At 44.2% G+C, this 22749-nt stretch overlaps 1 protein-coding gene across 1 annotated transcript in view; it reads right to left on the bottom strand.

The window, feature by feature from the left end:
- The window catches only part of pkhd1 (PKHD1, fibrocystin/polyductin), a 301224-nt gene that overhangs the window by 132125 nt on the left and 146350 nt on the right, over positions 1 to 22749 (bottom strand). Inside the window, exons 48-49 of the mRNA XM_002933603.4 lie at positions 16904 to 17081; positions 10879 to 11074 (exon numbers count right to left, since the gene is read on the bottom strand). Of these exons, the coding sequence (XP_002933649.4) occupies positions 10879 to 11074; positions 16904 to 17081 (374 nt within the window). The remainder of the gene's footprint in view (positions 1 to 10878; positions 11075 to 16903; positions 17082 to 22749) is intronic.

Consider the following 22749-nt stretch of genomic DNA (forward strand, 5'->3'; position numbering starts at 1 on the left):
TTGGCAGCTGATTGGATCCATTTGCCCCATTCAACAGATACGTTTTTGTTATTTACCCCATTCAGGTTAACATACCTATTCCTTGGTTAAAAGATAGAAGATATATGAGATGTTGGCTGCCATAAGGTTCAAACCTGGGCCTGTTATAACCAGATAAATGTATTATCCAAAAAGTAGTACTAAGCAACATGCAGCAGAAGGGAACATGGGGGATACAGTGCCAATAAGTCAAAATGAAAAATATTTCTGACCAATGAACTAAATCATCAGCTGGGGTACAGAGTAGCACAGAGATCTAACTATGTGTGGCCTAAATTAATATATATATATATATATATATATATATGACTGACATCAACCTTGTTGGTCTAGGGAGGGGCTATATACCTTGGGTCTATGTGACGTAATAAAGAACAAAATTAAAAATGTAAAAATAAAAGTATTTCAATTCAATAGAAAACACTGTAAAAATACATTCTAGATCTGATTTTTTAGACCATGTTAGTGATCAAGATAAACAATGTGATCATAAAAGAATAAACTTGGTTATGTTTTTGTATTTGGTTCAAACATTCAAGCTAAATCACTAAAAAAAGAAGATTATATCACGAAAGTCTGTTTTTTAAACTAAATTTGTTGAGACATCAATTGAAAAAAAAAATCTTGGAAATTTAAATGAAAAAATGTGGTACAAAAACCTGACAAAAATAGATTTTTTTTTGCTACTGATAAAGTAAAAAAATGTCTGTGATCAGGAAAAAAGAACTTGATTGAGTTTTTTTTGTTTTTGGTTAACCTTGAAATGAAGATAAATCACTAGCGAATTTATTGCCCGACATGGATTCTCAGTGAATTTCCGCATTTTGCCATTGGTGAATAGTGATGGGCGAAATGTTTTGCCAGGCATGGATTCGCGGCGAATTTAAGCGTTTCGCCATTGGCGGATTGTTTCGCGAAACGGATGGAAAAATTCGCAGCACATCCAAAAATTGTCGCCGGCGTCAAAAAAAGAATAGTCGCGGGTGTCAAAAGAATAGCCGCGCGACGAAATAATAGCCGCGGGCGACAAAATAATAGCCGTGGGCGACAAAATAATAGCCGCGGGTGACAAAACAATAGCCGCGCGACAAAATAATAGCCCCGGTCGACAATTTTTTTTGTCGCACAACATTTTCGCTGTTTCACAAATTTTTCGCCGTTTCGCAGCTCTTTTGAAAGATTCACGAATTTAGAAAAAAAAAAAAAATCACGGTCCTGTCAAAATGGGACATGGGCAACAAAAGAACAACGCGGGCAACACAAAAACTGACGTGGGCGGCAAAAAAAGAAACGGGCGATAAATAAGTTGCACGAGAAATGCGTTTTTGCGGATGTTTCGACGTTTTGCGTTGTTTCGTTAATTTTTCGGCGAAACAAAATGGAACAGATTTCCCCATCACTAGTGATGGGAAAAAAAATTTGGTAGGCATGGATTTGTGGCGAATCTCCGTGTTTCGCCATTGGTGTTCTTTTTCACGGAAACGTGTGTCCACAGATTGTTACTCGTGTCAAAAGAATTGTCGAGAGCGTCTAAAGAATTTTTGCGCGTCAAATGTATTCGTCTTTGAAAAGATTTGCGAATTTTCCGGCAAAGCGAAACAGGACAGATTCGCTCAGCGCTATAAATCACTGCAAAAACATTTGTTTCTCCAATTTGAGTTTTCTGAACTGAATTGTTCAAGACATCAATTGAAACAAAATCTTACAAAAATTTGGCAGCGAAAATCTGGCGATCAAGATCTGATTTTTTTTAAATTTGTTAGTGATCAAGAAAAAAAATGGGTGCGGGACGCGGGTCACAAAAACAAAACTTGATTGAGGTTCTTTTTAGATAAATCACCAAAAAAACATTTTTTTTTTAGTTTTCTGAACTAAATTTTTCAAGAATTGAAAAAAAATCTGGCTCAAAAACTTGCCAACCTCGCGATCAAGATTCCAATTTTTTTTTTAATACGCTAGTGATCAAGTAAAAAAAAAACTTGAATGAGTTAAAAAAACAAACAAATACAAAAATGAATACATTGCCCCCCAGCGTGTCCAGCACTCAGAGCCAGAACACTCGCATTGGCCAAGGACTTCTTCAGGGTCATTAGAAGGGGAGAAGAGACCACAATGGCTACGGCCGTCTGTAAATGATTGCATTGCCCCACTTTCTTGTTTCCACGCGTTCGGTTCATGTAGCATTAACCCATGATATTCTGACTCCCCTTGTATCAATACGACATTGGAAATTCCTGTTTTATACTTTTAGAATTTGACGGTTGCGGTTATGACTGAAAATCTATACTCGTAGCTCCCTTCCCCGAGGCTGTGCGCGCATGGGTGCCCATGTCCAACTGAACAAATACTCATAAAGGAACGATGCTGTTCTACTGCCCTGACAATGTGCCCCCCATACATGTACAAACACGGCCCTCTGTGGGACTTCCATTCAGCTTAGTGTTTACATACATTGAGGGTGGGGTTGTCCTTTGCCCCATCTACTGAGCTGGGCCCAAAAAAGAAATGTCTTTCATAAAAGTGGAAATGGCTAAATTTTGGGTTTGTACATTTCTGTTCTAAATCCCTCCCGCTGTTATTGAACTACAACTCTCAGACTCCCACTGACAGTCAAACTGATTCCCTGCTGTACCAAGTACAGGTATGGGATATAATTACCCGTTATTGGGGGCAGAACAGCCCTATTGGGTTTATTTCATGGTTAAATGATTCCCTTTTCTCTGTAATAATAAAACAGTAACTGTACTTGATCCCAACTAAGATATAATTACCCCTTATTGGGGGCAGAACAGCCCTATTGGGTTTATTTAATGGTTAAATGATTCCCTTTTCTCTGTAATAATAAAACAGTACCTGTACTTGATCCCAACTAAGATATAATTACCCCTTATTGGGGGCAGAACAGCCCTATTGGGTTTATTTAATGGTTAAATGATTCCCTTTTCTCTGTAATAATAAAACAGTACCTGTACTTGATCCCAACTAAGATATAATTACCCCTTATTGGGGCAGAACAGCCCTATTGGGTTTATTTAATGGTTAAATGATTCCCTTTTCTCTGTAATAATAAAACAGTAACTGTACTTGATCCCAACTAAGATATAATTACCCCTTATTGGGGGCAGAACAGCCCTATTGGGTTTATTTAATGGTTAAATGATCCCCTTTTCTCTGTAATAATAAAACAGTACCTGTACTTGATCCCAACTAAGATATAATTACCCCTTATTGGGGGCAGAACAGTCCTATTGGGTTTGATTAATGTTCTATTGTTTTTTTAGTAGACTTAAGGTATGGAGATCCAAATTACGGAAAGACCTCTTATCTGGAATACCCTTGGTCCCGAGCATTCTGGATAACGGGTCCTATACCTGTATTGGAACAGCCCCAACTGGAGCATAAACTAATTATACAAGGCATTTAGGAGCCCAGTTCAGGTGTAGTTGTGGAACCTGTGGCCCTTACAGATGAACAGCAACTACAACAATTGGCACCCATTATAGATATTGGCTGTGGGTGAGATCCTGGGAGTTGTAGATCCATGAAATATGATGGGCCATAGATATTCTCTAAATAATGTTGGCTCTATACAAGGGCTGTTCATCTGTGGAACCAAATCTGCAGGCAATATCTGCCTATGTAGGGACACAATTGGGGTTATGTAATTAAATACAGTGGTGGGCATTTCTAAAGTTCACACAGCACATATTACAGGTATAGGACCCCTTATCCAGAATGCTCTGGACCAAGGGTAGTCCGGATAAGGGGTCTTCCTGTAATTTTGATCTCCATACCTTAAGTCTACTAAAAAATCAATAAAACATTAATTAGACCCAATAGGGCTGTTTTGCCCCCAATAAGGGGTAATTATATCTTAGTTGGGATCAAGTACAGGTACTGTTTTATTATTACAGAGAAAAGGGAATCATTTAACCATTAAATAAACCCAATAGGGCTGTTCTGCCCCCAATAAGGGGTAATTATATCTTAGTTGGGATCAAGTACAGGTACTGTTTTATTATTACAGAGAAAAGGGAATCATTTAACCATTAAATAAACCCAATAGGGCTGTTCTGCCCCAATAAGGGGTAATTATATCTTAGTTGGGATCAAGTACAGGTACTGTTTTATTATTACAGAGAAAAGGGAATCATGTAACCATGAAATAAACCCAATAGGGCTGTTCTGCCCCCAATAAGGGGTAATTATATCTTAGTTGGGATCAAGTACAGGTACTGTTTTATTATTACAGAGAAAAGGGAATCATGTAACCATGAAATAAACCCAATAGGGCTGTTCTGCCCCAATAAGGGGTAATTATATCTTAGTTGGGATCAAGTACAGGTACTGTTTTATTATTACAGAGAAAAGGGAATCATTTAACCATGAAATAAACCCAATAGGATTGGGTTTACCTACCCTCTCTGTAATTACCCTGGGCAATATTGGCTATACCTACCCCCTCTGTATTTACCCTGGGCAATACTGGCTATACCTACCCCCTCTGTAATTACCCTGGGCAATACTGGCTATACCTATACCCTCTGTAATTACCCTGGGCAATATTGGCTATATCTACCCCCTCTGTAATTACCCTGGGCAATACTGGCTATACCTATACCCTCTGTAATTACCCTGGGCAATATTGGCTATATCTACCCCCTCTGTAATTACCCTGGGCAATACTGGCTATACCTACACCCTCTGTAATTACCCTGGGCAATATTGGCTATACCTACCCCCTCTGTAATTACCCTGGGCAATACTGGCTATACCTACCCCCTCTGTAATAACCTTGGGCAATACTGGCTATACCTACCCCCTCTGTAATTACCTTGGGCAATACTGGCTATACCTACCCCCTCTGTAATTACCCTGGGTAATACTGGCTATACCTACCCCCTCTGTAATTACCCTGGGTAATACTGGCTATACCTACCCCCTCTGTAATTACCCTGGGTAATACTGGCTATACTTCCACCCTCTGTAATAACCTTGGGAAATACTGGCTATACCTACCTGGTGCCAAGTATTATTTTATTTAACCGGCCTTATAAAAGGAAATTATTTGCTCTAATATGACTGTGCATTAGATGGCATTTTCCATTTCCGAGCTTTCTGGATAACGGGTTTCCGGATAATAGATCCCATACCTGTCTATGTTTGTATTTAAATATTTGTTCGATTCATTTAAAGTGCACACTTTCAGTTCTACACCGCCCCTGTGTGCCCCTCGGAGGGAGGGAAGCCGGTTCCGGCGCATCAGATGCCCAACATAAAGTGCCATTGATGCTCTCCGGCTCAGCTGCCTCCTCTCTCGCCCCCCGTACAAAGGCGATGTGAATTCAGCAGCAGACTTGTCAATGCAAGAGCATCTGATATGAATTTATAACCATTCGTTAGCGCTTTAATATGCCCCTGCTACTATTTAACAGTGTCCCCCTGAAAAAGCCTTTCAAGCGCACAAAAGGCGGAGGTCAGAAGTAAGTTAACCCCTGGCAGAATGTGCAAGGATGGAGCCTCCACGCGAGCAGATGCTGGCTCCCTACCGGCGCGGCCCTGCGCTCCTGAAACATTCCCAATATAAATAATAAACTCCCATTTCCCCTTTCGCTCATGAGGTCTGTGGCTTTCAAATGAAGAATTATAGCCCTCCCAGCAGCTGCAATAATTGTGTTCCTATTGTCGTGCCGACCTCCTCCCGGCCGCCCCCCTACAAGTGTCCTTTGTTAACATGGAGTCAAGTGATTATACGCTTTGACTGATGTTCTTTTTGGAGGCCCAGCTGCCTAACTGCTGACGCATGGAGCAGGAGAGAAGAACTTGCGTCTGCGAGGCGGAACTCTGACATACCAGACCCTTTGCATAAGTCAAACGTGAAACAAATGATCCTTTATCCGCCCGCTGACAAGGCGCACCATCTTTCTTTTTGAAGTCATGGAGGCTCGTAGGCCCTTACAGCACTTTCGAGCAAACGTCCTTCTTTTGATATGCGCCATGCTCATTATCCCTGGCCCATTTCGTGGTTTTTTTTGATGGAAGGGTGGCAGATCAATTGCCAAGAGGGGTCATAGAAAGAATTGTCAGGTCTAAGGGGTGGGGGGGGGGGAAGACGTTCCTTGTATCCCAAAAGCAGAATTCCTCAAACAGTTCACTTCTTGTTCTCCGAGGCCGATAAGGGCCGAGCGTGAAATTCTTAATTAAGCAGTAAATAGAGTGCGGGGTGTCAGCAGATGTAGCCGGTAGCCATGGAAACAGAGTCACATGGACAACCCAACTCAAAAGTGGGGCCTGGGGCTTGCAGCGTGAGTGGCAGCTCCCGCGTCCGACGGAGCTTGTAAACTGGATTACTTGGCCGACTAATTATATCACAGCCTTTAATGTAACTAAAAATAAGGAGGGAGAATTGAAAAACACCAAGGGTGGGTGGGGGGGGGAGATGGGAATGAATTCAAATATGGTTATTAATATTCATTTTTTTTACCCCTTGTTTAAAGAAAAAAGATTCCGGATGATCTTATTGGATCGAGGTATTTCATCCCCCCTTTCCTTTTAATTGTGTTTCATTGTTCTGCTCACTACAACGCTGAGGTTTCATTTAAAAAAAATAATTACGCAGCCATAGCATGTATAAAGAGAAAGCTAAATAACAGCTTATATATATATATATATATATATATATACACGCTCACAGGCATAGGATACATTATCCAGAAAACCATTATCCAAAAAGAATCAAAATACACCAGTACAGTTTTCCATATTTAAACAATTCTTCATTTTTAACTGGTTTGCATTTTATCTGTAATAATAAAACCTTGTGGTTAAGGTATCGGACCCCTTATTCGGAAACCCGTTATCCAGAAAGCTTCGAATTATGGAAAGGCCATCTCCAATAGACAGTACCTGTGCTTGATCCCAACTAAGATATAATTACCCCTTATTGGGGGCAGAACAGCCCTATTGGGTTTATTTAATGGTTAAATGATTCCCTTTTCTCTGTAATAATAAAACAGTACCTGTACTTGATTCCAACTAAGATATAATTACCCCTTATTGGGGCAGAACAGCCCTATTGGGTTTATTTCATGGTTAAATGATTCCCTTTTCTCTGTAATAATAAAACAGTACCTGTACTTGATCCCAACTAAGATATAATTACCCCTTATTGGGGGCAGAACAGCCCTATTGGGTTTATTTAATGGTTAAATGATTCCCTTTTCTCTGTAATAATAAAACAGTACCTGTACTTGATCCCAACTAAGATATAATTACCCCTTATTGGGGGCAGAACAGCCCTATTGGGTTTATTTAATGGTTAAATGATTCCCTTTTCTCTGTAATAATAAAACAGTACCTGTACTTGATCCCAACTAAGATATAATTACCCCTTATTGGGGGCAGAACAGCCCTATTGGGTTTATTTAATGGTTAAATGATTCCCTTTTCTCTGTAATAATAAAACAGTACCTGTACTTGATCCCAACTAAGATATAATTACCCCTTATTGGGGCAGAACAGCCCTATTGGGGTTATTTCATGTTTAAATGATTCCCTTTTTCCTTTTTTACATCTCTTATACTAATCCACAAATATCACTGAATTCCTCTGTTTCCAGTTGGTCACGGCCATAACCGTCGCCATTATTTTAACTCCATTTGTAACGATTTCATTGCGTGGAGCGTACGGCGGCCATAACATATGTTATGTGAAAGGCTCCCTAATGAAACAGGCGCTTCCCTCTTACGCTTGGCGACTCAGTAAGTGGGGACGTGTCACGAGGAGGCGAGGGTCGTTGAATAAAACTAACACGCCGAGAAGTGGGGAATTATCCCATTAAGGGCACATAATGGCTGTTTATAGAGAGCATAAGGACGGCTTTGCTTGTGTGCTTAATTCCGCCTTCTGTGTCCCTGACCAACATCTCTTTCCTTTTGTCGTTTACCTTTCATGGTCCCAGGGGGAGTGCTTGAGTTTAACAATGAGATAAATGTCAGTAAAGGGACAGCTAAATGGGATAGAAGGGAAGTACAACTCAACCAGCCTCCTTAACAATTCAGCAAGACTGGCTATTCAGCACAGCGCGTACCGGCTAACTACCCATAGCGTCACCGTGCCCAGATACGGTTACATGTACGGCGTGTCCGTCTGGGCCCTGTGTAGGTGCCATAAAAGCTAAAAATTATCATTTAAACATTATGTTTTATAATTGTAATTTGGGAACAAACATAAGGAAAAAAATGTGCAAATTTTAGAGTTTCACATACAAAATCAGCAGAAATAACATAATGCAAATGGCAAATAAAAAAGCTAAGGGGGCCCAGCCTGAAGGCCAGTTGGGGGGGATTTGGGGTGAGTGCTTATTTGTGCCCTGGGTACCCCTGGAACTATAGCAGGGTGACTGTTACCCCAATGTTTCTATATATCTGTAACCTTGTTATGGGCTAAGGGGGCCCAGCCTGAAGGCCAGTTAGGGGGGGATTTGGGGTGAGTGCTTATTTGTGCCCTGGGTACCCCTGGAACTATAGCAGGGTGACTGTTACCCCAATGTTTCTATATATCTGTAACCTTGTTATGGGCTAAGGGGGCCCAGCCTGAAGGCCAGTTAGGGGGGATTTGGGGTGAGTGCTTATTTGTGCCCTGGGTACCCCTGGAACTATAGCAGGGTGACTGTTACCCCAATGTTTCTATATATCTGTAACCTTGTTATGGGCTAAGGGGGCCCAGCCTGAAGGCCAGTTAGGGGGGGATTTGGGGTGAGTGCTTATTTGTGCCCTGGGTACCCCTGGAACTATAGCAGGGTGACTGTTACCCCAATGTTTCTATATATCTGTAACCTTGTTATGGGCTAAGGGGGCCCAGCCTGAAGGCCAGTTAGGGGGGATTTGGGGTGAGTGCTTATTTGTGCCCTGGGTACCCCTGGAACTATAGCAGGGTGACTGTTACCCCAATGTTTCTATATATCTGTAACCTTGTTATGGGCTAAGGGGCCCAGCCTGAAGGCCAGTTAGGGGGGATTTGGGGTGAGTGCTTATTTGTGCCCTGGGTACCCCTGGAACTATAGCAGGGTGACTGTTACCCCAATGTTTCTATATATCTGTAACCTTGTTATGGGCTAAGGGGGCCCAGCCTGAAGGCCAGTTAGGGGGGGATTTGGGGTGAGTGCTTATTTGTGCCCTGGGTACCCCTGGAACTATAGCAGGGTGACTGTTACCCCAATGTTTCTATATATCTGTAACCTTGTTATGGGCTAAGGGGGCCCAGCCTGAAGGCCAGTTAGGGGGGGATTTGGGGTGAGTGCTTATTTGTGCCCTGGGTACCCCTGGAACTATAGCAGGGTGACTGTTACCCCAATGTTTCTATATATCTGTAACCTTGTTATGGGCTAAGGGAGCCCAGCCTGAAGGCCAGTTAGGGGGGGATTTGGGGTGAGTGCTTATTTGTGCCCTGGGTACCCCTGGAACTATAGCAGGGTGACTGTTACCCCAATGTTTCTATATATCTGTAACCTTGTTATGGGCTAAGGGGGCCCAGCCTGAAGGCCAGTTAGGGGGGGATTTGGGGTGAGTGCTTATTTGTGCCCTGGGTACCCCTGGAACTATAGCAGGGTGACTGTTACCCCAATGTTTCTATATATCTGTTACCTTGTTATGGGCTAAGGGGGCCCAGCCTGAAGGCCAGTTAGGGGGGATTTGGGGTGAGTGCTTATTTGTGCCCTGGGTACCCCTGGAACTATAGCGGGGTGACTGTTACCCCAATGTTTTCTATATATCTGTAACCTTGTTATGGGCGAAGGGGGCCCAGCCTGAAGGCCAGTTAAGGGGGGATTTGGGGTGAGTGCTTATTTGTGCCCTGGGTACCCCTGGAACTATAGCGGGGTGACTGTTACCCCAATGTTTTCTATATATCTGTAACCTTGTTATGGGCTAAGGGGGCCCAGCCTGAAGGCCAGTTAAGGGGGGATTTGGGGTGAGTGCTTATTTGTGCCCTGGGTACCCCTGGAACTATAGCGGGGTGACTGTTACCCCAATGTTTCTATATATCTGTAACCTTGTTATGGGCTAAGGGGGCCCAGCCTGAAGGCCAGTTAGGGGGGGATTTGGGGTGAGTGCTTATTTGTGCCCTGGGTACCCCTGGAACTATAGCAGGGTGACTGTTACCCCAATGTTTATATATATCTGTAACCTTGTTATGGGCTAAGGGGGCCCAGCCTGAAGGCCAGTTAGGGGGGGATTTGGGGTGAGTGCTTATTTGTGCCCTGGGTACCCCTGGAACTATAGCAGGGTGACTGTTACCCCAATGTTTATATATCTGTAATTATTTTAAGAGCTCCGGGAAGGGATATTCTGAAGACAAATTAAGGAGATGTTCTTCATTTTACCATAAACATGTACACATTCTATACTATACTCTTAATAAAGCCCAGGGGCTATTAAAGCACCAAGACAGAGAGCTATATTACCACTTTCAGCCAGAAGATGGCAGTGTGCACCTTCATTCAATAGGCCAGAGCAGATGTGGCATTAGAAAGAGATGAATGACTGATTAATTACACAATACAAAACCTTCCTTCAGAGGGGTATGGGGGCCCAGAAGAGGCCTGACCAATGTCACCGTGGGGCATTTAAAACAGTTGGGGCTGTTGCTTCTCTGCAGTTGGGGGATGAGGGCCCAGATAAGGGGTAGGCAGAAGGAAACAGGTACAAACCTAGTGTCCCACCATTGCACCCTAGGCACATACCTCTTCTGCTTACCTCTAGTTTGGGCCCTGGCTCAAACCACTCATTCAAGTAAAGATAGATAGATTGATGGATAGATACCAGGTAGGTTATAACTTACCCAGGTAGGTTAATGACTCCGAGCTGTTATTAAAGAACCAGTCACATCCATTGTTTCTCGTTGGAGAAGGCAGACTCTGAAGGGGTTTGCCCGGCTTGGAGCCACACATGATGGAAATGTTTGTAAGACTTGGCAGGTTCTTGTGTTCCACCATGATATAATTTCCTGGTCCAAAGTTGTCAAAAGTAACTGAATACTAAAAAAAACCAAAAAAACACCCATATAAAAATCCTATGAATTATAGTATTAAAACAATGATACATTGCTATCCCCCTCCAAACCATTATTGGTGGTGATTTTTCTACAAAAAATAGTTACCAGGGGTGACAAGTTACTATGGATGGAAAGGTAAGTGTGAGTTGCGAGGAGGGGGCTGCATCATAGGGCAGTCAAGGGGCAAGGAACGCCTCTGAGCCAAAGACAATCTGGTTTAGAACAGTCACCTGTTTTTAGGTTAACTCCTACTACAGACCACCTATGCAAGGTTTAATTCTTGATACTCCAGGCTTAACTGGATTATACTCATGCTCCTACACAAGATTATGGATTTGTGTCGATCAGCAGAACAATGGGAAGGGAGCAAGATAGCAGCTCCCAGTAGGTATCAGAATAGCACTCAATAGTAAGAAACCCAAGTCAGGCTTGGGACTCCTCCAGTTACATGGGAGTAGGAGAAACAATAGGTTAGCTGAAAGCAGTTCTAATGTGTAGCGCTGGCTGAAAGCTCAGACTCAGGCACACTTTACTGCTGCGCTGCAAGTTGGAGTGATATCCCCCCCCCCCCCCCCCCAGCAGCCGATCAGCAGAACAATGGGAAGGGAGCAAGATAGCAGCTCCCAGTAGGTATCAGAATAGCACTCAATAGTAAGAAATCCAAGTCCGGCTTGGGACTCCTCCAGTTACATGGGAGTAGGAGAAACAATAGGTTAGCTGAAAGCAGTTCTAATGTGTAGCGCTGGCTGAAAGCTCAGACTCAGGCACACTTTACTGCTGCGCTGCAAGTTGGAGTGATATCCCCCCCTCCCCCAGCAGCCGATCAGCAGAACAATGGGAAGGGAGCAAGATAGCAGCTCCCAGTAGGTATCAGAATAGCACTCAATAGTAAGAAATCCAAGTCCGGCTTGGGACTCCTCCAGTTACATGGGAGTAGGAGAAACAATAGGTTAGCTGAAAGCAGTTCTAATGGGTAGCGCTGGCTGAAAGCTCAGACTCAGGCACAAGGCACTGAGATGGCACCTACACACCAATATTACAGCTACAAATACATTTGTTGGTTCACGAATAAAATGAGTGAATTATTTGCTATGTAAACAAATGTAGAAATAAAAAGTACCCCATAAAAACCAAGACAGAATCCCTTTAATGCTGCTTGAGCTCGCAGTCATTTGATATAACTATACTGTACCTTCAAACTTCTTATAACTTCCAATTCGGAAACTTTCCAATCTCTCCGTTCCCCCCGTTATTGCTCAAGTTGTTCTCATGACTTCTCTATATAACAATATCGCTGTTTTCTATCTAGAAAAATCATTTTGTCGTCTTTTGGGAATTTCAATACAAAGTTCAGTTATGAACTTTTGGGCAGCTAATAAACTCAGGGCCATAGGGGTATGTTGCTCTAAATTCTAAACTTCAAGCGCGAGGTCCTCTTGGTTTTTGTTTTTTTTTTTACTGTGTGTTCAAAATATTTTATCTTTCTTGTCTGCGCTCGGATCTATGTTGTCACTTTATGAATCCACGTTCAGCTTCATCTTGGAAAATTAAAATGAAAAGAACTGGAAAATTCAGGATTTAATACAGAAGTTTCATAACTTTGTTTTTGTGACTTTGCGGTGGGCAGCAGCTGTTGGCTGTAATTTGCTGTCACAGCCGAGACCGTCGTCGACTTCAGATGTTGCCATTTGACTGGATATCTTTTGTCTTTACTTTTGATATACGTCTCAAGTTAGAAGTCATGGAACTAAATTTGCTGCAAGACTTTGTCCTCTTTAACTATGTCAACCTCCCTGCTGACATTTTGTATTAATTTAATGGGAAATCTCGTGTCTGGACAACGAGTGTCCTTGACAGCTGTCACAAATGACATTGATGTGATGCTTGAACTCTATGGATGGCACAGTTCAATGTGTCTTTTCAGAAAAATATTAACACACATGTATTGATCCAACTTGTCAGCCACTGTACATTGATTATGTGTGTGTGTCTCCTGTGCCTGCGTGTATGGGGCCCTGCAAATTACCTGCAATAGGGTACATGTGTGTCATCTGAAGTTTATTGTATCTTCTTCCACTTTAAAAAAGTAAAAGGTGATGTAAGAGATAAAACAAAGATGACTTCATACTGGGGCAACAACCCCGAAGCACAGGGAACAGTAAATGGAAAAAGGGAAAGAGTGTTGGAAAGCTCAATGATGCACTACATATGTAATTCTTCCTCAGGGTCTGCAGTAGCAGTAGGGTTAATAATAGCCTCTGGGAAGGGACTGGGGCTGTGGGATAGCAGGTATAGTAGGGAGAGATGGTGCCTATAGTAGCAGTGGGGGGATAATAGCCTCTGGGAAGGGACTGGGGCTGTGGGATAGCAGGTATAGTAGGGAGAGATGGTGCCTATAGTAGCAGTGGGGGGATAATAGCCTCTGGGAAGGGACTGGGGCTGTGGGATAGCAGGTATAGTAGGGAGAGATGGTGCCTATAGTAGCAGTGGGGGGGGATAATAGCCTCTGGGAAGGGACTGGGGCTGTGGGATAGCAGGTATAGTAGGGAGAGATGGTGCCTATAGTAGCAGTGGGATAATAGCCTCTGGGAAGGGACTGGGGCTGTGGGATAGCAGGTATAGTAGAGAGAGATGGTGCCTATAGTAGCAGTGGGGGGATAATAGCCTCTGGGAAGGGACTGGGGCTGTGGGATAGCAGGTATAGTAGGGAGAGATGGTGCCTATAGTAGCAGTGGGGGGATAATAGCCTCTGGGAAGGGACTGGGGCTGTGGGATAGCAGGTATAGTAGGGAGAGATGGTGCCTATAGTAGCAGTGGGATAATAGCCTCTGGGAAGGGACTGGGGCTGTGGGATAGCAGGTATAGTAGGGAGAGATGGTGCCTATAGTAGCAGTGGGGGGATAATAGCCTCTGGGAAGGGACTGGGGCTGTGGGATAGCAGGTAGAGTAGGGAGAGATGGTGCCTATAGTAGCAGTGGGGGGTAATAGCCTCTGGGAAGGGACTGGAGCTGTGGGAATAGCAGGTATAGAAGGGAGAGATGGTGCCTATAGTAGCAGTGGGGGGATAATAGCCTCTGGGAAGGGACTGGGGCTGTGGGATAGCAGGTATAGTAGGGAGAGATGGTGCCTATAGTAGCAGTGGGGGGATAATAGCCTCTGGGAAGGGACTGGGGCTGTGGGATAGCAGGTATAGTAGGGAGAGATGGTGCCTATAGTAGCAGTGGGGGATAATAGCCTCTGGGAAGGGACTGGGGCTGTGGGATAGCAGGTATAGTAGGGAGAGATGGTGCCTATTGTAGCAGTGGGGGGATAATAGCCTCTGGGAAGGGACTGGGGCTGTGGGATAGCAGGTATAGTAGGGAGAGATGGTGCCTATAGTAGCAGTGGGGGGGATAATAGCCTCTGGGAAGGGACTGGGGCTGTGGGATAGCAGGTATAGTAGGGAGAGATGGTGCCTATAGTAGCAGTGGGGGGATAATAGCCTCTGGGAAGGGACTGGGGCTGTGGGATAGCAGGTATAGTAGGGAGAGATGGTGTCTATAGTAGCAGTGGGGGGATAATAGCCTCTGGGAAGGGACTGGGGCTGTGGGATAGCAGGTATAGTAGGGAGAGATGGTGCCTATAGTAGCAGTGGGGGGGATAATAGCCTCTGGGAAGGGACTGGGGCTGTGGGATAGCAGGTATAGAAGGGAGAGATGGTGCCTATAGTAGCAGTGAGATAATAGCCTCTGGGAAGGGACTGGGGCTGTGGGATAGCAGGTATAGTAGGGAGAGATGGTGCCTATAGTAGCAGTGGGGGGATAATAGCCTCTGGGAAGGGACTGGGGCTGTGGGATAGCAGGTATAGTAGGGAGAGATGGTGCCTATAGTAGCAGTGGGGGGATAATAGCCTCTGGGAAGGGACTGGGGCTGTGGGATAGCAGGTATAGTAGGGAGAGATGGTGCCTATAGTAGCAGTGGGGGATAATAGCCTCTGGGAAGGGACTGGGGCTGTGGGATAGCAGGTATAGTAGGGAGAGATGGTGCCTATTGTAGCAGTGGGGGGATAATAGCCTCTGGGAAGGGACTGGGGCTGTGGGATAGCAGGTATAGTAGGGAGAGATGGTGCCTATAGTAACAGTGGGGGGATAATAGCCTCTGGGAAGGGGCTGGGGCTGTGGGATAGCAGGTATAGAAGGGAGAGATGGTGCCTATAGTAGCAGTGAGATAATAGCCTCTGGGAAGGGACTGGGGCTGTGGGATAGCAGGTATAGTAGGGAGAGATGGTGCCTATAGTAGCAGTGGGGGGATAATAGCCTCTGGGAAGGGACTGGGGCTGTGGGATAGCAGGTATAGTAGGGAGAGATGGTGCCTATAGTAGCAGTGGGGGGATAATAGCCTCTGGGAAGGGACTGGGGCTGTGGGATAGCAGGTATAGTAGGGAGAGATGGTGCCTATAGTAGCAGTGGGGGATAATAGCCTCTGGGAAGGGACTGGGGCTGTGGGATAGCAGGTATAGTAGGGAGAGATGGTGCCTATTGTAGCAGTGGGGGGATAATAGCCTCTGGGAAGGGACTGGGGCTGTGGGATAGCAGGTATAGTAGGGAGAGATGGTGCCTATAGTAACAGTGGGGGGATAATAGCCTCTGGGAAGGGACTGGGGCTGTGGGATAGCAGGTATAGTAGGGAGAGATGGTGCCTATAGTAGCAGTGGGGGGGATAATAGCCTCTGGGAAGGGACTGGGGCTGTGGGATAGCAGGTATAGTAGGGAGAGATGGTGCCTATAGTAGCAGTGGGGGGGGATAATAGCCTCTGGGAAGGGACTGGGGCTGTGGGATAGCAGGTATAGTAGGGAGAGATGGTGCCTATAGTAGCAGTGGGGGGATAATAGCCTCTGGGAAGGGACTGGGGCTGTGGGATAGCAGGTATAGTAGGGAGAGATGGTGCCTATTGTAGCAGTGGGGGGATAATAGCCTCTGGGAAGGGACTGGGGCTGTGGGATAGCAGGTATAGTAGGGAGAGATGGTGCCTATAGTAGCAGTGGGGGGATAATAGCCTCTGGGAAGGGACTGGGGCTGTGGGATAGCAGGTATAGTAGGGAGAGATGGTGCCTATAGTAGCAGTGGGGGGATAATAGCCTCTGGGAAGGGACTGGGACTGTGGGATAGCAGGTATAGTAGGGAGAGATGGTGCCTATAGTAGCAGTGGGGGGATAATAGCCTCTGGGAAGGGACTGGGGCTGTGGGATAGCAGGTATAGTAGGGAGAGATGGTGCCTATAGTAGCAGTGGGGGGATAATAGCCTCTGGGAAGGGACTGGGGCTGTGGGATAGCAGGTATAGTAGGGAGAGATGGTGCCTATAGTAGCAGTGGGGGGATAATAGCCTCTGGGAAGGGACTGGGGCTGTGGGATAGCAGGTATAGTTGGGAGAGATGGTGCCTATAATAATAATTAATATTTAATACTAAGAGAAGGGCAGACAGCAGTTTCTACATCTTCCTTCACAGACACAAGCAAGCTACTGTACAAAGACCAAGACAACACCTTATACAGGTATGGGACCTGTTATCCAGAATGCTCGGGACTGGGGGTTTTCTAGATAAAGGATTTTTCCATAATCAGAATCTCCATGCTTTATGTCTAATAAAATATACTTTAAACCTTAATAAACCCAGTAGAATTGATTTGTCTTCTATAAGGATTTATGATATCTTAGTTGGGATCAATTACAATGTACTGTTTAATTATTTGATTAAAATGGAGTCTATGGGAGACAGCCTTCCTGTAATTTAGAGCTGTCTGGATAACGGGTGTGGTTTTCACATTACTTACATCCAGACCAACATGACCATCAGATGTGTTGAATAAAATAGTGTAGGTCTCCTTATCCACCAGTAGAGCCATCCAGCCGTACAGGTTTGATAATGTATCTGGTACATAATTAAGGTTGGTCATCTTTTTCATCCTATCAGAGACCCCGACATTATAAGGAACTTCAGGGGCGGTTTTTCTAAGAGAGACAAAAATAAAAATGTCAGAATTGGAATGTATTTTATTTCTTTGTCAAATGAATCCCTTCCTGCTAATTTTGCTTTACTGTTAGAATATGTGTTAAATACTCAGCTGATCCCTCACTTACGTATTGGGGTAAAGGTACTTACTCTAGTTCCTACTCTAGTGTCACCTGATGAACTGATCCGACACTGTCCCTACTGGAGCACAGGACTGCTTATACAGGTTGCCCTAGAACTGCTTATACTAGTTACTAGAGCAAGCTATAACAGATGCAATAATATGATTACACAGAAGCTCCATAGATGGGGTCCCTTCCCCCAAATTCTCCTAGGGTGTTCTCTAAACCTTAAGGTCCTGGATTCACCCTCAGGCCTCTCATATCAGGCTGCAACTAAAGCTTTCTATCCCAGGCTCCTACTGAGGCCTTCTCTCCCAGGCTCCTACTGAGGCCTTCTATCCCAGGCTCCTACTGAGGCCTTCTCTCCCAGGCTCCTACTGAGGCCTTCTATCTCAGGCTCCTACTGAGGCCTTCTATCTCAGGCTCCTACTGAGGCCTTCTATCTCAGGCACCTACTGAGGCCTTCTCTCCCAGGCTCCTACTGAGGCCTTCTATCTCATGCTCCTACTGAGGCCTTTTATCCCAGGTTCCAACAAAAGCCTTCTATCTCAGGCTCCTCTTGAGGTCTTCTATCTAAGGCTCCAACTGAGGCCTCCTATCTCAGGCTCCAACTGAGGCCTCCTATTTCAGGCTGCAACTGAGGCCTTCTTTCTCAGGCTCCAACTGAGGCCTTCTATCTCAGGCTCCAACTGAGGCCTTCTATCTCAGGCTCCAACTGAGGCCTCCTATCTCAGGCTCCTACTGAGGCCTTCTATCTTAGGCTCCAACTGAGGCCTTCTATCTCAGGCTCCAACTGAGGCCTATCTCAGGCTCCAACTGAGGCCTTCTATCTCAGGCTCCAACTGCGGCCTTCTATCTCAGGCTCCAACTGAGGACTCTTATCTCAGGCTCCAACAAAGGCCTTCTATCTTAGGCGCCTACTGAGCCCTTCTAACTCATGCTCCAACTGAGGCCTTCTATCTCATGCTCCTACTGAGGCCTTCTGTCTCATGCTTCTACTGAAGCCTTCTCTCCCAGGCTCCTACTGAGGCCTCCTATCTCAGGCTCCAACTAAGGCCTTCTATCCCAGGCTCCAACTAAGGCCTTCTATCCCAGGCTCCTACTGAGGCCTTCTATCCCAGGCTCCTACTGAGGCCTTCTATCTCATGCTCCTACTGAGGCCTTCTATCTCAGGCTTCTTTAGAAAAAGAAGCATCAGAACAGGTACCGGCACTTTCAGTTGGATCCAATCAAAGCACAGAATCCCACACCCCAGTACAACTGCAAGAACTGCTTAATCCCAGATCCCCTTGTTATTAAACTTAGCGAATGCAAAACTCATTTGTATAGCTCTACGATTTACACATGAGCTTGATCGTCCTCGACAGAGAGAAAGCACCCGCGCAATTTGTACAGCAGTTCCAATTTAATTAACCGAACTCCGCTGCCTGGAAATATAACTAAGAATTTATCATTCACACAGAGCGGCGGGAAAGTCTCAGTACTGTAAACAGTCTCTTTAGAGCCCCACGCATTATGTTGCTCGGAAAAAAAAAAAAAAAAAGAACTAGTATAAACTAGGCGTGCAAGCTTTATAGGCATTTAATTCACTCGTCGAGACATTCTGAATTTCCCGACTATCATAGTTAAGTGCCACTGAGTCGTAAACAGTTATATCATTATCTCATTACCAACAGGGAGAAAATATGGCTGGAAAATAATATTTTTAGTGCAGAATATATCTTAATTATCCCTGTTGGTGTTTGCCTTTATTATTCATTGTCATGTACTGAAGTGTTAAAGGTAAATAACTGTGCGGGTAATTCTCTGTGATTTGTTAATGGGAAATGGAGTCTAAACTATATACTGTTCCAGATTGCGCCGACTAGCATTGACTTGCATACATTCTAACTGGGCCGCATTATTATTTCAGATCCGGCAGCCCCACAGCTTCATAAACATCAAGTTTCATTTTCACATTGTCCTTTAATTGATACTGACACGTTGCTATAATTCTAAGGAAAGTGGCGCTGTCACTAAAGTCACGCGATTAGTTATTTTAAATTGCCCAATAGGCCGTCCCTAGGCCGCTCACCCATACGCAGTAACCCCTGCCATTTAGCAACACAGGTTAAAGGAAAACTATACACCGGACAATGTAAATATATAATATAAAACAGCTCATGTGTTTTTTAGTAGTATGTGCCATTGGGTAATCCTAAATAGAAACTGCCATTTTAAGTACTAAGGGCCGCCCCCTTTTGCTTGAATTGCACCCGTCTGCTTCCAGGGAAGGAAGATTTCTACCTCATCTTCCATTAACAGAAGTAGCAATAGAAATATACAGGTAAAATGTCCCTGGTATCTTATTGTTCCCCTGATATTGCGTGGGGCAGCAGCATATTACCGACATATTAGGTCCTTCATCCTCCCATGAATGGCGCCACGTTGGAGCAGGCTCGGCTTTGCTTCTTTATTAACGGGTCAGTTTGAGTAAAACGGGGCACAATCAGAAGCATTATCAAAACCATACATGTTTGAAAAAGGTAAATACAGGTATAGGACCCATTATCCAGAATGCTCGGGACCAAGGATATTCCGGATAAGAGATGTTTACGTAATTTGGATCTCCATACCTTAAGTCTACTAAAAAATCAATAAAACATTAATTAGACCCCATAGGATTGTTTTCCATCCAAAAAGGATTAATTATATCTTAGTTGGGATCAAGTACAGGTACTGTTTTATTATTACAGAGAAAAGGGAATCATTTAACCATTAAATAAACCCAATAGGGCTGTTCTGCCCCCAATAAGGGGTAATTATATCTTAGTTGGGATCAAGTACAGGTACTGTTTTATTATTACAAAGAAAAGGGAATCATTTAACCATGAAATAAACCCAATAGGGCTGTTCTGCCCCCAATAAGGGGTAATTATATCTTAGTTGGGATCAAGTACAGGTACTGTTTTATTATTACAGAGAAAAGGGAATCATTTAACCATTAAATAAACCCAATAGGGCTGTTCTGCCCCCAATAAGGGGTAATTATATCTTAGTTGGGATCAAGTACAGGTACTGTTTTATTATTACAGAGAAAAGGGAATCATTTAACCATTAAATAAACCCAATAGGGCTGTTCTGCCCCCAATAAGGGGTAATTATATCTTAGTTGGGATCAAGTACAGGTACTGTTTTATTATTACAAAGAAAAGGGAATCATTTAACCATGAAATAAACCCAATAGGGCTGTTCTGCCCCCAATAAGGGGTAATTATATCTTAGTTGGGATCAAGTACAGGTACTGTTTTATTATTACAGAGAAAAGGGAATCATTTAACCATTAAATAAACCCAATAGGGCTGTTCTGCCCCCAATAAGGGGTAATTATATCTTAGTTGGGATCAAGTACAGGTACTGTTTTATTATTACAGAGAAAAGGGAATCATTTAACCATTAAATAAACCCAATAGGACTGTTCTGCCCCCAATAAGGGGTAATTATATCTTAGTTGGGATCAAGTACAGGTACTGTTTTATTATTACAGAGAAAAGGGAATCATTTAACCATGAAATAAACCCAATAGGGCTGTTCTGCCCCCAATAAGGGGTAATTATATCTTAGTTGGGATCAAGTACAGGTACTGTTTTATTACTACAGAGAAAAAGGAAATCAGTTTTAAAATTCTATATTATTTGATTAAAATGGAGTCTATGGGAGATGGGCTTTCCGTAATTTGGATCTTTCTGGATAACGGGTTTCCGGATAAGGGATCTGATACCTGTATTAGATAAATAGGCAAAGATTGACAATTGGTGAAACTGGGTACCTTTGTCCACGTCTTGAACTATACATATAGGCCATTATACCCTATACCTGTACATGCATTCTCTCTATATTGTATAATGCCTACTTTAGGGGGGTATCAGCCTTTTCTGTCACAATGGCACTTTTTGCTTTAAGAAAATGTCCTTTTGGTGTTACAGCTGCTTGAATTCCTGACCTTTGGCCCCTTCAGCAGGGGGTAGGGGGGATTTGGGCTGCATGATGGCTGTCTACACGGACAGCTAATAGTACTGGGGTTAAAGGCTGGAGCAGCTGTGTCCCTCCCCCTGGCAATAGAAGGGCGACAATAATAAAAGTAGACCTTTAATACAAATACATATATTGGCTTGGTTAGCCTTTAATAATCACCTATTTTAACTTGCTGTACCAGTTCCCCAGCTCCCCTCTCTGTAATGATAATGAAGTGAAGGGACAAAAGATAGTTGTAATCTGAAGGCACAGTGGGAGCCGGGATGGATCATTAGCCGCAGAACTTCATTAGCACCGAGCTCAGCTGCGGGTTGTTGCTCTTGTTGTTGTTTTTGTTTTTTTAACTTTTACTTACTTTACTGCTACAAATCCCTACACATCTGTACTGAAACCGTTATCCATCATTTCTAAAGGATCATAGAGTTAAAGAAAGGAGACGCGGGTATTTCCTCCCAAATGCAAATAGTCATAGGCAGCATTGGGTATTATGGGTGACAAGCAGGGGGGTATTCATGATAAGGCACCGGAGGGCCCGTGCCTAGGGCGGCAGGTTTCGGGGGGCGGGCCTCGGGTGCCTGTATTTTCTTTTTTTCTTTATATATCTTTTTTTATTTATTAAAAAATATAGATATGCCCCCAGCCTTTGCCATAAAAAATCCAGTGACAGAGCTGGGGGGGAAGTGAGGGAGTAGGGGCGTATTTAGGTTGGGTGCCTAGGGCAGCATTGGACCTGAATACACGCCAGGTGACAAGAGACAAAGAGACCTCACTTTGTGCATTGATAGGCATTGGCCGGAGGGGTTTAAAGGTTACTACCAATGAACTCTGGAGTGCAGTAAAGTCTGGGTCAGGATCGGACTGGGGGTGCAGGGCCCACCGGGGCTACATCCCTAGGGGCCCCGCAACCCCCAAGTTACCTCCGCCAGACGTGTCCCCTGCAGTGGACCCCGCAGCGCACCCCTAACCCTTCCCCGCTCAAAGTTCTCCCCTGAACGCGCATATGTGAAACGCATCAGGGAGGACATTGGCGGCCAAAGGAAGCGGCAACAGGGTCGGGTTTGGGTCGCTGGGGTCCACCGGGTATTTTCCCTGTGTCCCAGTGGCCCAGTCCAATCCCATCTGGGGTTGTGTTCCAGGGTTTGGGCTAGGACTATGGTTTGTAGCCTTAAAGGGGTTAATTCACCTTTGAATTAACTTTTAGTATAATGTAGAGAGAAATATTCTGAGACAATTTGCAATTGGTCTTGATATTTTTTATTATTTACAGTTTTTCAATTATTTAGCTTTTTGTTCAGCAGCTGTTCAGTTTGGAATTTTGGCAGCTAACTGGTTGCTAGGGTCCAATTTAACCTACCAACCATGCAGTAGTTTTAAAATATAGGCAGGGATATAAATAGAGGAGGCCTTAAGGGGTGGTTCACAATTGTGGATTTGGCAAGGTCAATATTTCCTAAACCCTTCATTTTGCTAATGTATGGACCCCTGATGTATACCGTAATTCTACTGATTTACAAGGTACTGTTTTATTATA

This window comes from Xenopus tropicalis, chromosome 5 (assembly GCF_000004195.4).
Source record: "Xenopus tropicalis strain Nigerian chromosome 5, UCB_Xtro_10.0, whole genome shotgun sequence".
Lineage (NCBI taxonomy): Eukaryota > Metazoa > Chordata > Amphibia > Anura > Pipidae > Xenopus > Xenopus tropicalis.